Raw genomic sequence first — 16,329 nt, forward strand, 5'->3', positions numbered from 1 at the left:
TTCAAACTGTCTTTTCTCTCTTCTTCTCTTTTCATTTGCATGTATGTATAAGACTACACGAAGGAAAAGAAGAAAGTGGACTAGTTTTGGCAAAGCATATCATGTGTTTACCCCAAAGAACTTAAATTCTCGAATTTACCTTGTGTGCCCAAAACCCAATCCCAATAAGAGACGGACCTTCTCTTCCTGTCATTAGAATAGAAAAAGTTGGCATTCTTGACCAAAATAAGCTTTTTCTTCAAATTTTTATTACATATATTTGAAATTTCGCAACTTACAAGAAATTATTATTAGGCGTAAAATTATGGATATTTTGCTGGAGGAAGGTGATCAGGTCATGTGATATTAAGTCTAGAGAGAAAGAGACGTATAGCTTTTGCATTCACACTTTCACAATGCCTACGCCATGGTATATCCCTATTTTATTTTATTTTTTTACTATTTTGTACTTATAGGATTAATATCACATTTGGGCATTGAAAGATAGATAGTGTTCCAATTTACATATCAAAAGTCAAAACGTTTCAATTTGGTTTCCCAAAGATCAAATGTGCCAAATAGATCACTCAGACATATTTTCTATGTTTTGGGTAATCAACCCGTCTATGTGACAAGTTGATCGTATGGAAACCGCTAACATTTGATGACGTGGCTTGATGGCGTTTGCCTCATGGAAAATAAATTTTTATTTTTTTTGAAAAATAACATATGGCAAAAACAAAATCACACACCTGTCTTCCATCCCTCTCTATAGTATAAATCACACATCTGTACTTGGTGGTTGCCATTTGTATGCATGATAAGGACTCAGTCTCATCCATCCAGTAACACAAAACCTTGAATTTTTTTGAACTCTCAATGAAAACATCCACCAGTTCTTTCACTTTATGTTCATCAGAGTAAGGAATCACTCTCTGTCTCTCTTTCTGTCTTTTTTTGGCTTTATTGTGTAACAGGAGCTTAATTTGGACAAATTCATAACACACGAAGTAAGCTTCTCGGACATCAACAAAGCGTTTGATCTGCTCCTTGAAGGCAAAAGCGTCCGCTGCATGATATGGATGGACAAGTAGCCGAATTTTATGTGTGTTATGAAAACTACATCGGAAAGATATTAATGACCAGTTTCATTCCTTGATATTAAACCATCCCTTTACTGCTTATCATGTATAATTTCATGCCATGAAAATGGAAGCTATTAGAGGACACTTGTCACGAAACAAAGTTAGTTTATACACGTATAGTCTTGGGTCCTCGCAAGTTCTTTAGTGATGATTTCGTGAGTAATAGTAGGATTTTTTATTTTCTACATTTATGATTGTTTATAGGAGATGATTATTTTAAGTATGACTCTAAGAAAATAACCCAAATATCGATAACCGAATCGATTGATTGGTTTACTTTCTATTTTTTTATATATTTCTTAAATGGAACCGACTGATAATCGAAATAATAGTTGATAATTGGTTGTCATTCAGTTAAATTTATGTCAAAAAATCAAAGAAATCGATTGTAATTGATCATCCACACCTTACATAATTTTAAGATTAGGTAGGATGCTCAACTCTTTAGCCCATTTTTCACACAACCACGAATACTAATTGGTATACACGTGGGCAATGGAACTAACCCAATTAAAAAAAAAAAAAACATGTGTACGACTTGAAATAGTACCAATGAATATGAATTTCGTTCATAAGAGTATGATCCTAAATAAAAATAAATAACGGAAATGAATATAGGTAGTTATTCTTTGGATACTTAGCGGGTTGACCCAATTCACGGATCTCACGGGCCGGTAAAACATCATCCTAAATAGTCGATTCCTTGGATATTTAGTGGGCCAGCCCAGCCAACTAATCTCGCGGGCCCGCCCACTTTACAACAACCAACACGACCTACAATCGTCATCAAAACTACTGGATTTACATATGCGACGTGGCATGCACAGATGCACTGGTGGACTCTCAATTTACATTCGCAGTGAAACGGTAACCACACTCGAGCTCTTTTTTCTTGCGTTTGGCCGTCTCTGCGAAAAATTCGAGCAGATCGATAGCTTCATCGTCCATCGATGGCGGAAGCTCAAGCTGTCAATACCCCAAGCATCTTCGAGGTACCGATTTCATTCTCTTCTTTCTTTCTTTCTATACGTAAGGAGTGGGACAATTTTCGCAGTCCAATCATAAACTGAAAAAGAGGGAAGGGAATTGCGGTAGTGTGGCCTTGATCTGTGTTGCTCATTTCCTTTGGTGATGTTCTGGAATTGTTATGTCTCATGATTATGATTTTTGATTGTACTGGATTCTTGATAGTAATTTTTAGGACAACGATAATGAAATGCGGCGCGTATAGCGAATGGATTATGGTGATTTGTAGAATTCTTGATACCAGGTGCGAAAGTAATATAAATGAATTGGAGTAGCTCTTGGTTTCCATTTTTGGTGGGAAGAGTTGAGGTCATGGATTTATCTTAAGATCAATAGAGAGAGAAGGAAACTTATACCCTTAATTTCAATAGCTATGTGTTGGAAAATCTGGTTCCAGAGTTTCTGATGGCATTGGTTCCTTTTTGAGGCATGTAGTTGACAATTGGTCCAGTACTCTTAAGATTTTTCGGTTCATTTCGATCTGACTTTAATGCTTGTATCGTTTTAGATGTGATGGTCCTGATGGATTTAACCTCATATTTGTAGCTCTTTGCTGCACTTCTGCCATGCAATAAATTATTTTCTTACTGAAAAAGTATTGCTGAAGGCAGATTAGTTGATTGTGAATTGAAATGCTTTTACTAGTTTTGTATTGGATGTTGATGGGGGACTTCATTACACTGTTTCTTTTTCGGTTTAAGGTTATACTGCTGTGAAAATGGATATTTGTAGAAGTCTGGAAAATTTTCATTTGAATTATCAGAAATTCTCAAAAATATGTATGTGCGTTAAGGGCGATGGATGCAAAGTATGAAATGCTTCATAAATAGTATTATTACTCTATAGGAATTTGTAAAAGTTTGTCTTTGGACATGATAGACACTTTGGAAGTTTTGGATTGAAGATACTATTTATTTTGAGGCAGAGGCATACATTGGTGTTCTTCATTTGCACAATTGCACTTGAACTTATTTACCATTTTGTTAGGGGAATAGTTCTTCTTTAGTTATGAGTTGGCTTTGGCATCAGTCTTTTCTGATTTCAAAGGATGCTTTACTAATGCATGTCATATAATAAGAGAATGTTGTTGTGATTAACATTTAATAAAAATATTCTCTTTATTGAGGTGTGAGATTTATTAATAAAATCATAATCTGAGACTGAGTAACCGTGGGTTCAGTTTCAAGAGGATGAAGCAGTACATTTTGGAATGATGTACTTTTGTCATCCCAATAACTAAATTAAGTTGCTGGAGTGAAATGCTTATGAAATCGTTGCATATGGGGCACAATGATTATGAAGTCATTTAGGTTGTAGCAATGTTGGAAGTTTAAACATTCAAGTATAAGAAGGATGTGAGCTGGATTTGATTGAGGTAAATACTGTTCTGATTCTTTATGACTCTGTATGCTTGTTAAGACTCGGGCTATATTGAATCAAAAAAATGAGTTAGAGCAAGAGACACCTTTCTGGTAAACTTGAGGATGGCTCATGCAAGGGTTCTTCATTCACCCTTGCAGAGCTTGAACACCCAAGTCTCTGTTATTTGTAGCCTAAGTCTCTGAATATTGAATGTGGTGAGTACAAAGACTGCTTTGTCTGTAACCCCATGAATTGCACACATGGCTACTGGTGTGAATTGGGGGCTTGTGAATATGTGTCTTCTGCCACTGGCGCTCAAATCCTTTGGAGTATCATGGGATATGTAAGATCTTTTGAAGTTTCTATTGGGTTTCTACCCTACATTCCCTTCGTTGGTTTGAATCATTTTGTGGCATAAACTTGTTTTCTTGATGCTCTGGCATGCAGCAATATCTCTTAAAGGGAAAAGAGGAGAAATAAGATGTGGGTCCAAAGTCTTCGGAAGTAAAAGAAGCTGAGATTCCTGTTAGTGCTGCTTCGGAGGAAGTTGACTCTCAGAAAACTGAGGAAATACCTGCAGCTGTTGCTGAAGAAAGCACTCAAGTTACATCTGCTGTGATTGAAGGGAGTAGTGATGTCATCCCTGCAACTGATGGAAGCAGCATCGAACCTGCTCCAGCTGCTGAAGAAGGCAGTGAAAGTACTGAAGAGGAGACTTCAGGCAATCAAGAAGCTGCTGAAGAGACGCCAGAAATCAAGGTTAATTACCCACTACCCAGCCAATTACAACATATCATTACTCTTTCTAACTGCTTAGTGGATCATCTGCTGTTTTGAGTACCTTTTTCATGTGTTCTGTATATTTATTTGCATGTTGCGGTTGTGTGATTGATCTTTAGCTTGAGACAGCCCCAGGAGATTTTCATTTCCCAACTACCAATCAAACTAGGCATTGCTTTACTCGATATATCGAGTATCATTGGGGAGAAAAGCGTAGATAATGATTCTTCGTTCACTTTTTTTCTTTGGTTGTTCTACCGCATTGCTTTTAGGGTTGAAGATATTATTATTTATTACTTTAGATTATCGCAGGTGCACAGCTGCTAAGGGAGAAGGTGCTCCAGAGTGTGATAAGTTTGCAAAGTATTATCACTCTCTCTGTCCTGGCGAATGGGTAAGTATATCTCAATGTCGTTGCATGCCCTAGAAACATAAAGGTCATAGTATATTAATATCTTCTGAGTAAGGTTTACTTGGATTTTACAAAAGTTTTTGATAGTTGCTGTTCAGTACATATTCATAACCATTTGTTTTGTCTCTTGCTTATTTAGTCTGATGTGTTGGTTGGTTTCTTTTAGTTAATTGGCTATAAGAATTGGTGTTGATGGAATATGTTTTATCGTTATACAGCATACATAGGAATAGCACGTGTATGAGCTTGAATTGGTGCCTTTTAAGTCAATAAAAAGGTAGGAAAGATTAATTTTGTTTTGAGATAAAAAAAATAAAAACAGACACGGAAAAGAGATGCCTTCAGATAAGCTTTTTTTTTTAATGCTATTTATACCTTGATAGAAGGGCCCGACTTGTTCTCATACATTGACTTTGCGATTGCATGCCTGGCTTGTTTTTTATGCCTATACATATTGTTTTCATTACCATGGCCACCTTAAGTGCCAAGCATGTGTGCTCTTGATTAAGAGCTTCTGCCCATTGTCTTACGGTACCCCCAGAAAAGAGCGGATTTGCAGAAGCCATTGATTGAATTCTTAAAACAGCTGTTTTTTTTCCTTCCCTTTCTAGAAAGAAAAGCTATATAATCAATCTGGTCATTATTTTTATCAGTCCATTACTGTAATGAATAAACTTCAGTTGAGGTAAAAGCTGGCTTTGGCTGTGCATAGAATCTGTGGGCACATTATGAATGTTGTTTCTCTATGACCAAGTTTAGGTTGTCAAGTCACGGCAGCAACCTTTTAGAAATTCTGAGCTAGTTTTTTTTTTTTTGTCTTTGTTCTATTTTCGTTTACTTATTTTCTTTGTTACCCAAGGCCCAAGCTAACTGCCATATTACTAAACGGTTGGCAGGTAGAGAGATGGAATGAGCAGAGGGAGAATGGCACCTTTCCGGGTCCTCTGTAGGTGGCATCTGTCTTGGTTAATGGTTTGGTTCCAGCTGTTATAGCTGCTGAATCAATTACTTGAATTTCTTCATTGGAAAGTGATTTCTTAGGGAATGGCATATTTAATTAAGTATGGGAGTTAATAATAAATTCTGACTTGTTTATCAGAGTTTCAGAACCAGCCCAATTCGGAAATACAAAGAATGTATGCTCATAAGATGAAGGCGTTAGCCCTGTTTTTCATGTCAAAATTTTCTACATTACCTGCTCTCTTATGTTACAGCTGGCTGGATGGGATTGTAAGTAAACTTGCCACATAATAAAGATAATTGTTTTAGCATATGATCTTTATCTTCGACTGAAGATTATTAAGCCATTTCGAATCCACCGTTCTTGACGGACTCCAAATAACAATGGTCCGTTTGCTAGTTTAATGTTTGGCATGTACAAGCAAATCTTTGTAGATTTGCTAATTTATAAGCCAACCCATATGAGGTTTCCATAATCTTTTCATTACAAGACAACATTCAACAGTTAGCACACGAGTAGAAATAGCCATTAGCATCAAGATCGCACACCATAAATACAGCTACAGAGTCGATTTGCTAATTTATAAGCCAACCCATATGAGGTTTCCAGATGCAACTTTATTTAGTAATAACATTCAGCATCTTATAATTAAAAGCATAAAATAGCTCTGGCATTAACATAGCCATCAAGGCTAGATCATAACTCATTTGAAACCTGGTACCATGAGTTCAGTCTTGAGTTCAGCCTGAAGTTCAGTTCTGAGTTCAGACTTGAGTTCAGCCTTGAGTTCAATCAGGAGTTCAGACTGAAGTTCAGTCCTGAGTTCAGACTTGAGTTCAGTCCTGAGTTCAGCCATGATGTCAGCCTTGAGTTCTACACGCTCTTTTACACACAACAATTTCTTCATCTCCTCAAATTCCTTATGCAACGCTTCAGTCCTGAGTTCAGCCATGATGTCAGCCTTGAGTTCTACACGCTCTTTTACACACAACAATTTCATCTCTGCAAATTCCTTATGCAATGCTTCAAATTGGTGATGGCTTGCTGCTACTCTAACTTCTTGCCAAGGACTAAACCTATATGCCAATTGATATACATATCCAACTGCATTAACTGGAACCACGTCACAGATATCAAAAGTTATTTTCTATTCGCATAACATGAGTTATATAAACTCTTAACAACTTCATCATAACAATAACCACAGTATATAATCACCATTTGATATACATATCCAACTCTTATCAACTGGAAGACACTTTTTTTTGTTTATGGTTTTTGGGAGAGGGAGAAGAAGAAGTAATTATATTACCATCATCAGGAGCAGCGAAAAGAGAGATGATATCTCCGTGAAAAATATTCACAGCTTCTCCTTTAGTCAACTTTTTCCAATTGACATATGTGTCAAATGCGCTGCAAAAAGGGCCCGAACAATCACAGTATATGAATAACAAAATACATAGTATTTATATGCACAAATTTATGCATAAATATATCCAAACCTATAAGCATACTACCTAATGTCACACAAGAAGACAGCTGGATAATAGGTCCCAAGATGCTTTGCTGCTTCACTATCAACTCTGGTAATATATATTCCATAGCCATTGTTGACCGCCTCGTTTGGAATTTGGTAAGACATTTCCTTCAATACTAGGCCAATGCAATGCTCAGTCATCTTCAAGTCAATACAGTGTCCCTAATTTGCACCCATTTATCAGCATAAAAAACTAATACACAACACAAATAAATGTCCTACTAATGTGGAAAAGTCCTTGAACAAAGAAAAAATGGCCAAGGGTTTAGTAAAACTATCAAATCAAGCAGATAAAGTTTCAATATTTCCTTGTAATTCAAGTAAAGCTATCAAACCTTCGTTTTGGATAATGAAAATACTAAAAAGGCCGCTAGTAAAACAATAATTCATATCATTTTCGGCCATAGTAGACACAAAAATCAAAATAAAATAATGAAAATCACAAGAGAACTGAAGCTTCAGTGAAGACCTGGCATCCCTGGTATCTCCTGCCATAAATTGAATGTTTGGTGATAGCCGTTAAAACACCCCAGACGATGGGATCATCATAGGTAGGGTAGTCATCCGAAAAGGGCTTAGCTTTCTGTAGTATGAGATCTTTTGTTGATATAACTTGTTGTTCTTGTTGTTTGGAGGGCTTATCAGACTCTTTTGCATCAAATTTACTTGGTTTTGAGTAACCGCGTTCTTTTGCATCAGACATACTTGGTTTTAAGTAACTGCGTGTGTTACCCATATTTCCTTTACCTCTGCTATCAATAGAGAAACAACAAATTACACATCTGACAGATCTTGAGAAAAACCTGCTTCTATGACTCATATTCTGACAACAACTAATAATGGAATAGAAGAAACAACTTAAGCCAGAAACAACAAATTACACATCTGAAACATCTTGATAAAAACCTGCTTCTATGACTCAGATTCTGACAATAATTAATAATGGAGATCAATACGAAAACATAGCCTGTATATCTAACTGCATAGAAAGCCAATGGGATTGAGCGGATATCCAAAAAGCATGTAAATCGCTTAGATCAATTGGTTCCAACAAATCCATATAAGAATCCACGTAAAAATTCCATTGCAGATGAACCAACATGTTCAATGTCAAAACTTAAACAGTCTGTATGGAGGGTATCACGAATTGGGCCTCTAACAGATAAACAAACAAAAAACCAGCAACAAAAGAATACATGTCAACAATCATTTTTGCCAAATACAAAGTTTCAAGAAAAGAAAAATATGCTTCTAGGACCTAGATTATGTCAGTATTTAACAAAGAAAATAAATTTCATAAATTAACTTACACAGAGCAATTCATAACAACTTATAGCTGCAGATTTAGAGAAGGAAAGGAATTTTAAAATGGAGAATCATCCGGTGTATAGACACAGAAATTAATAAAAAAGGTTCGTCAGACGTCAGAAAAATATGCAAGATCAATTTTTTACACTGAGGCAACTACTTAGCCACTGGAATTGAATTGATCTCCAGACTTGCATGTTCAATCCCAATATCCCATGGCAGATAAATCCATTTTAAACATGGAAAAAAATAAAATAATAATTGTAACAAAGAAATCGAAAACCCTTACCCTTCAAAAGTAAAACCAGCAACTAAAACAGAGATCCATGGAGAGACACAAAACAAATCTCTTCAGAACACACAATTCATGAAAAAAGCAAACAAAGATGAGAGAATTACATGAGTGTTCCAAAGCAGAAGATTTGATCTGCCGAGATTCCCAGTTTGATATGATCGCACCGAATCAGGAAATAAAGACGTATCTTTCATTCTTTCCTAAAGCGCAAACCGTTTCGTCTCTACTCGTAACGTTGCTTAGACTCGGACTCCCTCTTTTCGTTTACCTAACTAGGCTTCCGTTCGACAAGCGATTAAGCCCAACCCACATTGTCTAAGCAGGGTGAGCAGTAAACGGGCTTGTCCAAGCCGATGCAGCCTACTCTTTTGGTCCCCGGAAGAGAAGTAGCCAGCCTGGCCCAGCCATTCCCAAATGGGTTCGTAGCAGGCTAAGCAAGAAGACTAGCCCAATTCATCACCACACCTCCCAAGTCCCAATGCTCCCATCAATATTTGGAGCAATCAATGGTGGGCTTTGTGAGCAAACTTGGACCTCTTCCTCTTAACAACCTTTGAACTCATTTGTCCCATATCTATATGCTAGAGCAATATCCTTGAACAGGTACATCTGATGATGTCAAAACAACATTGATTATGTGTTCCCTTTGATGCAATCTGCACAATTTGGGGGGTGGGTTGTGAGAGATTTGCCCAAAGAGTAGTTTCCGCATCAAGAAAAATTGATGGGGACTATTTGCACTCCACGTTTTCCTATTCACACCCCAAAACTAAAAACCTCCATTAAAAAATTACATGATTCTGAGTACACCCCATTTTTTTATTTCTTCAAAAAAAACCATTCACACCCCATATATGTTTCTTATCAAGCAGCAGTCTTAGGTCAATCCTATACCCATGAAATCAACAATACTACCATTATTTCCACCATTGGCATTGCTATCGTCATCAATTCCCTTGTTGGTTACCATTTATCTGGAAAATTCAGTTGAGAGAGAGAAGGAGAGAGAGAAACAGAGAAGTGGATAGGGAAGAATAGGAGGCAAGAAATCCAACGGTAGATAAATGGAGATAGAAAAATGGTTAGGGCCGAGAATAAATGGAGAAATTGATAGGGAAGAACAGGAGGGAAGAAATAGAGACAATGAAATGGTTAGGACAGTGGGGTGTTTTGAGACTAGGGTTTTTTGGGGTGTGAATGGAAAAAGGTTGAGTGCAAATAGTCCTCACCGAAAAATTTGCGTACCCAATAAAAACGACAGAGAATTAGGCGTTGTTGTGGTGTAAGGCCAGGGAGTACACTCTGAGATGGTTTTTGTTTGAACTTTCCGTGCCAAATCAAGTTGACGGAGATTTTGCCAGTAAGAAAACCCAAACTCACAACTTAAAACTTGAAGAATTTGCTACTGAGATTTGAAAATAAGTTACCTTACCCAATCAAGTAAATAAATGGGCCTTTATGTGACTCAAAACAAATTAAACTTTAATCAAACCCCTACTTTTATTAAAGACATTCCCATTTGGGTTGACTTCGCGTTGACCGCGTGTTGTTTTAGGGTTTGTCTCAAAACACCCCATAGGGCCATACCATTTCTGACCTTCCACTACAAAGTAACGAGCTCCCCCGCCTCAACCCCATAAGCGAAATCCATTTTGCATGTCGTCGGTCTTGCTGCAGATCACGATTTAGAATGCTTCTCCGACATTCTCTGACCTCCGCTCGGATTTTTTGTGATTATGATAATCGTGATCGTGGATGCTTGAGGTAATAATGCATTTTCTTCTCTCCTATTTGATTTTGTTTCTGGTTCTGTTTCATTAAAGAAAAACATATGCTTAGCTCTTAAGTTTTCTCTTCTTCATTGCTTCATTTTTTTTTTATTTAAAAAAATGGATGCTGTTTTGATTCTCGGTATATTGAGTCAATGTTATTGTGTTCAAACTAGTGACGCTTGCCTATTATCCTTTGAGATTGGGTACCAAGATGGGTTTCAGTCTTGGACCTTTTATGATGAGATTTGGGACGAGATCAGACCCTGATCAAGCTTCCATTAATTCTATTACTTTGTTCGTTGCCCTCCTTTCCACTTGCATAGTGATTGGGTATCAAGATGGGTTTCAATTTTGTACTAAGAAATTTGATTTTTCTGCCACCCCTGTTTATCATCTATTTTTATGGCTTGGGGTGTACTTTGAAAATGTTTTAAATTTAGTGTACTTTTGATGTATTCATAAGAATATAAGATTCTATCCGATTCGCTTAATAATGGGTGTCTTTAGTAAACTTAAGGATGTGACTAAAGTTTACCTAAAAAAAACTATATAAATGGGTCACATGCTTTCAACAGACAGGTTGCATATCTGTACTGGCATAAAGTTAGGAGGGCCCAAACAAAAACAAAGAAGAGGCTGTCATCCATCACATAAGCTAAAATAAAACGGTGATAATAAAAAAAATATTATAATAACTAATAAGAGTATATCATTACTTTATTCTATTGTTCAGTTTTTTGGGGCCCTGTACGGGCGAGTTCCCTTTGTTATTCATACTCTCGCAACTGTTGACCTCACAAAAAACAAGAGTTAATTGGTTTTTTTTCTCCCCAAAAAAGAAGACTTATTGGGGTTTTTTTGTTCCTCACTCTCCCTAGAGCAATAGTAATAGAAGACTACAACTGCAGTAGAACTGCACTTGCGTGTGTCAGTCAAAAAACAGGAGTTAGTGGGCTTTTTTTCTCCCCACAAAAGAAGACTTACTGGGCTTTTTTTTGTCCCTACTCTCCCTAGAGCAATAGTAATAGAAGACTACAAGTGCAGTAGACGTGTGTCAGTTTAATGCTCTGTTAATATCAAGCGTACGTTATCGAGATTGGGCTGCCTGTACATGATGCATGCACCTAATGATCTAAAAAAATAAAAGGTTAAATGGGTAGATGTTTATCCCGTCACTGGTTGTATATATCATCATACAGACCGTTGGATTCCTATCAATTTCTTTTCATCATCACCGTCAAAATAATACATGCATCTCTGACATCAATTTATTTTCACTTCATCTCTGCACGCCTCTTCCTTCCCATTAACGACGAAATACCCAAAACGACGAAAACTTCAGTAGAAGCTGCGGAGGATTTTTTTTCCCCCAATTTTCCGTTGCTGTAGAAGCTGTAGTATAAATACGTTTACACTCGCCAAAACGATCTCTCAATCTTTCCAACCAGCCGTCGTCTCGCATATTTCCTCTTACAAGTAAGTTCTCTACATCCCACGAGTGTTTAGAGTAGATTGATGATCTCTTTTCTCCACACCTGTGGTTATTTCATAGTATCTCTTCTCTTCTCTCTAAACTCCCATCGCTCCCGAATTCCATTCTATTTGATGGTTGTTTGTGTTGTTCGAGGTTGTTTTTCCCACGGGTGATTGGGGTTTCTCACCCGTTGTGTACGTTTGTTGTTTTCATCTCTTTGTGGATTTAACATTGCTACTCTGTCTTGCGCTTCAATTTCTGGGTTTTGGGTCACTATACTTTTTTGTCGTTCGTATTTATCGGCTTTTAGTTCACTGTTCCGTCTGACGATTCAATCTCTCAGTTCGCTGTCACTGTGCTTTGCTATTTTTCCTGTTTATTGTATGTCTGGGTTCGTTTATTGCTCTTCTTCGTCTTTCTTTTGTTTCTTTGCATGCCGCATCACATCTTCGAATTACGCTGGCCTTTTTCGTCGTTAATTTCCTTGGTGTTCTTATGCGCATCATATCATTACTTTTGTTTCCTTGGTGACTTTCTTTTTTTAAATCCCAATTTTACAAGATTCTTACTACTGTGATAACGTAGCACAATATTATCTATGTGTTCCTTAATAATTTGTAATAGAACTTTTCTTTTAACGATCAATCTGTCATTTACGGACATTGAGATTGTGATGAGTGAAAATTTTTATCATTTCTCACTCATTTACACCAAATTTGTTGTCACTAGAAAAAGTTCCAAGAGATAGAAAATAGCATTATGAATCTGCTTATGCTGTAGTTAGTCATATTCATAACATGATAGATTCGCCTCAGAGTCTTGGCCTGGGCTATAGAAGTTTAAGATGTCTTAAAACTTTTTATTGTCCCATTGTTTTTTATCATCGCTAAAATTCCTTGGTTAATGCAGCTTCTTAGGGTTCGCACATTTGAACTTCCCATTTCACCGAATACCTCATCTTCTTCATATCAGCTGACTTTACTGTCGCTATATATGTGGTGTCATAACCTGTTTCTCTTTCTCATTTGCATTATCCATTCCTCCTTATGTTCAAACTGGAATGTCGTCTATCATATCAGCTGCTTTCTAATAATCATTTGTCCAAACATCTGTGACTATCAGGGGCTATGGAATACACATCTATTTCAGATTTGCAGATTGGGCAGCGTGGTTGTAAAATCAAGTGTCATGTTGCAAGGATGTGGAAATCCATAAATCCTACAATGCAAGACCAGTTGATGAGCGTGGATTTTATCTTGGTGGATAGACAGGTTCATCATCTTACAAATATCTTTAAATTCAGACAGTGATTAATATCAAATGCATGTGCATATAAAACATATTCTTTAATTCTTAATAAAGTTACATTTTGAAGGGCACATCAATACAAGGAACAATGCGAAAGGAGGATGCCCCTACAATTACTGAGCTGCTTATGGAGGGAAAGACTTATATTCTTGCAAACTTTATGGTCGTTCCACCACGAAAATCATTCCGAGCATGCCCAAACCACAATATGTTACGGGTTGGAACATGGACAGTGATAAAGGAGTGCTTTGACACTGATTCAGAATTTCCTGTTAATAAATTTCACTTCATTGATGAAGAAGAAATGGAAAATAGAATTCAGAATGACATTCTACTGACAGGTAACATGTAAATTTTTTTTTTATGCTTATTCTCTTCCTTTTTACAACAATGGTTAATGGCTCTATGGACAAATAATGTGCAGACATTATAGGTCATCTCATTTCAGTTGGGACACTCAGCAAAGTCTTCTCAAATGGCAGATACATTTCGAAGAAAAATATGGTCATTCAAACACTGACGTGAGAATCTTGTATTTTGCTTTAATTGCTTTAAAACTGTGAAGATGAAAATATGTATTGATAAACCCACTTAATTTTACGTAGGATCACCCACATATCAGTTACATTGTGGGGGACTATCGCAGAAGGTTTCGATGAGTGCTCCGTGTTAAAACTTCCAAAAAAAGAACCATTGATTGTTGTACTTACAGGAATGACAGTAAGAGCATTTAGAGGTAACGTGGATTTTGCATTTTTATTTAATTTCTTCATCTCGCAATAGAAGATGAATCGCTATAATTCATACATTTGTTTTTAAAACTGCAGCTCAAACAACTCTGTCAAGCACATCAGCAACCAACATCTACATCAATCTTGAAACTCAAGAGGTCCAAAAATTTCGTGAAAGGTAATCTATGTATTACTTATATACTATAAAATATATTTGGTATAATATATACACAGATTTTCGTCGTAATTTATTAACTATATTTTCTGTCAAGCCTTTCATATCCAAACGAGGTAACATTCTTCGAAACCACTGTGAAGCATGGAATTGGTTCAGCAGAAGATTCTATGATGGATAATAAAACTATTTCAACACTTCTATCCCTCAATAGCATATCAGATAAAGTAAGTGGTGCTCAACCCAAATATATATTTCCTTCAAAATCACCTTAAGTTGTATATTTCATGTATTTAATTAAAGAATTTTTGCAGAACAACCAATTTTCGTGCGAGGCCACAATAACAAAGGTGGATGCATCTAGGGGTTGGTGGTACAATGCATGTGCTAAATGCAAAGCTGGGATAAGTAACTATAATGGGTTACTGACATGCAGAAAATGCGGTCCAACTGCTAATTTGCCCATTCCATGGTAACCTATTCATTTATAAAAGTTTGCTACTAATGATTCACAAATTTTTTTTTAAATATAAGTGAAGATTTGATAACCCCATATTATTTACATATTTGTTTCCAGAGATAATAATGACCAACTATACGAATAGTATGATAGTGTACATCCTCATATCCAGATTTTGCTGCAGTTACTTTATTGAAAATACGAACCACAATTCCCTTTTATCATATAATATTTTCTATCTCCTATTGTTAGTCAGTCTTCCTTTTATGATATCATAGTTTTAAGTACGTCAACGACTTTAAATTTCAATTATAATGAAGTCCACTTCTAGAATACAATCTTATAATCTAAACATGTATTAATAGGTACATGGTCCCTGTACATGTCAAAGACGACACTGGAGAGGCAAAGTTTATCATGTTTGGAAAACATGTTGAAAGATTACTCAAAATATCAGCCTACCAATTGTCCCAAATTCCCAACTCAAGTAGAACTACAGTTCCAGTGATAATGGAACAACTCCTGGGAAAGAAGTTGATGTTCATAGTGTCAATTAGTGAAAAGTTAGACAACTCAGAAAAATTGACTTTCAAAGTTGCAAAGGTAATTGATGAGCAACCCACAAAGACAGAAGGCCTTCAAATATTGAAACAACAAGATAGAACTTACAGTCTTCGTACTTCATCAGACGAACAATTTACTGAGGACATTTGTGGAAATTCAAATTCAACGAAGAAAAGGTACAAAACATTATCTTTATCTTGATGTACTTAAAAATTTACAGAGAAGAAGGGAAAAAATTAACCTTCTTAATCATTGTTCTCATTAATCTTCATTTACCTATTCTAATTCAGCTATTCATATTTTTTTATTTGACAGGGACTTGAAAGACTTAGAGGATAATGCAACTGTAACAATCAACCTTGGGAAAGGAGATGCTGCTAAAAACCCAACCATCGAACAAGGTTCTCTTTACTTTATACAAAGAATTTATAACATTATTGCTATTTTCTTATGTATATGTGTTTTTAACAACTATAAAATACTTTGGCTTTCTGAATATGCATAAATCCAAACAGATCAAAAAAATTAGTTAAAAATCTGTGTCATGCAAGTAGGAAAGCCCTAGAGAAATTACTCAAAGTACATGTTTATAACTATATGTAGAACTGTGAATCTGTTATTATTTGTGTTTTGGTATTTGCAGAAATTGCTGACAAAATTTCTGGGTTACCAAAAGCAACGAAAAAAAGGTGCAACACAACTCTCTACCATATGTTTTTAAATATTTGCACATGACAAAAAATAAATACCTTAGTTATGGTGGTTGACCATCTGTTTGACTTTTGTATCAATACCTTTGGATAAACAGCGAGTTGGAAACAAAAGAGGACAATGCATCTGTTATAATGAAGCATGAAAAAGCAACTGCTGCCAAAAAGGGAAAGTCAAGCCAATGTTAAAGTACACACAGAGAAGTTACGAGATTTTGTTGTGTGCATATGTATTTTGAACAACTACAACTACTTTTGCCTTCTGGGTGTACAAAAAGTTATGCAGGTGGAAAAAACTTTGTGAATAGCCAACAATACCCTGCAAAAATG

The 16,329-nt window shown here is 36.2% G+C and overlaps 2 protein-coding genes and 1 pseudogene across 2 annotated transcripts; 2 read left to right on the forward strand and 1 right to left on the reverse strand.

Moving 5' to 3' along the window:
* The first annotated feature begins 1,960 nt into the window (after nucleotides 1–1,960).
* LOC120009129 lies at nucleotides 1,961–5,977 on the forward strand (annotated as a pseudogene).
* A 157-nt stretch (nucleotides 5,978–6,134) lies between these two features.
* On the reverse strand, nucleotides 6,135–8,820 carry LOC120009123. The gene is made up of 5 exons (XM_038859584.1): nucleotides 8,800–8,820; nucleotides 7,672–7,951; nucleotides 7,183–7,364; nucleotides 6,978–7,078; nucleotides 6,135–6,778 (listed from the first exon to the last, which is right to left on the reverse strand). Exons 2-5 carry the CDS (start codon nucleotides 7,936–7,938, stop codon nucleotides 6,369–6,371), a joined length of 960 nt encoding a protein of 319 aa, XP_038715512.1. The 5' UTR covers nucleotides 7,939–7,951; nucleotides 8,800–8,820; the 3' UTR covers nucleotides 6,135–6,368.
* A 3,091-nt stretch (nucleotides 8,821–11,911) lies between these two features.
* Nucleotides 11,912–16,329, forward strand: LOC120009815 (replication protein A 70 kDa DNA-binding subunit E-like). The gene is made up of 12 exons (XM_038860524.1): nucleotides 11,912–12,053; nucleotides 13,174–13,322; nucleotides 13,427–13,700; nucleotides 13,784–13,880; nucleotides 13,965–14,095; nucleotides 14,187–14,268; nucleotides 14,363–14,492; nucleotides 14,580–14,737; nucleotides 15,091–15,465; nucleotides 15,605–15,690; nucleotides 15,933–15,978; nucleotides 16,098–16,329. Exons 2-12 carry the CDS (start codon nucleotides 13,179–13,181, stop codon nucleotides 16,186–16,188), a joined length of 1,614 nt encoding a protein of 537 aa, XP_038716452.1. The 5' UTR covers nucleotides 11,912–12,053; nucleotides 13,174–13,178; the 3' UTR covers nucleotides 16,189–16,329.

Source organism: Tripterygium wilfordii, chromosome 11 (genome assembly GCF_013401445.1).
Source record: "Tripterygium wilfordii isolate XIE 37 chromosome 11, ASM1340144v1, whole genome shotgun sequence".
Lineage (NCBI taxonomy): Eukaryota > Viridiplantae > Streptophyta > Magnoliopsida > Celastrales > Celastraceae > Tripterygium > Tripterygium wilfordii.

Excerpts from the sequence above, each read along its gene's own strand:
- LOC120009123 (XM_038859584.1), bottom strand. The coding sequence starts at position 7,938 with ATGGGTAACACACGCAGTTACTTAAAACCAAGTATGTCTGATGCAAAA. Across the intron at positions 7,365-7,671 it reads GGAGATACCAGGGATGCCAG|GGACACTGTATTGACTTGAA; the intron begins GTCTTCACTGAA and ends GGTGCAAATTAG. Across the intron at positions 7,079-7,182 it reads GTCTTCTTGTGTGACATTAG|CGCATTTGACACATATGTCA; the intron begins GTAGTATGCTTA and ends CCCTTTTTGCAG.
- LOC120009815 (XM_038860524.1), top strand. The coding sequence starts at position 13,179 with ATGGAATACACATCTATTTCAGATTTGCAGATTGGGCAGCGTGGTTGT. Across the intron at positions 13,881-13,964 it reads ATGGTCATTCAAACACTGAC|GATCACCCACATATCAGTTA; the intron begins GTGAGAATCTTG and ends AATTTTACGTAG. Across the intron at positions 14,096-14,186 it reads GACAGTAAGAGCATTTAGAG|CTCAAACAACTCTGTCAAGC; the intron begins GTAACGTGGATT and ends TTAAAACTGCAG.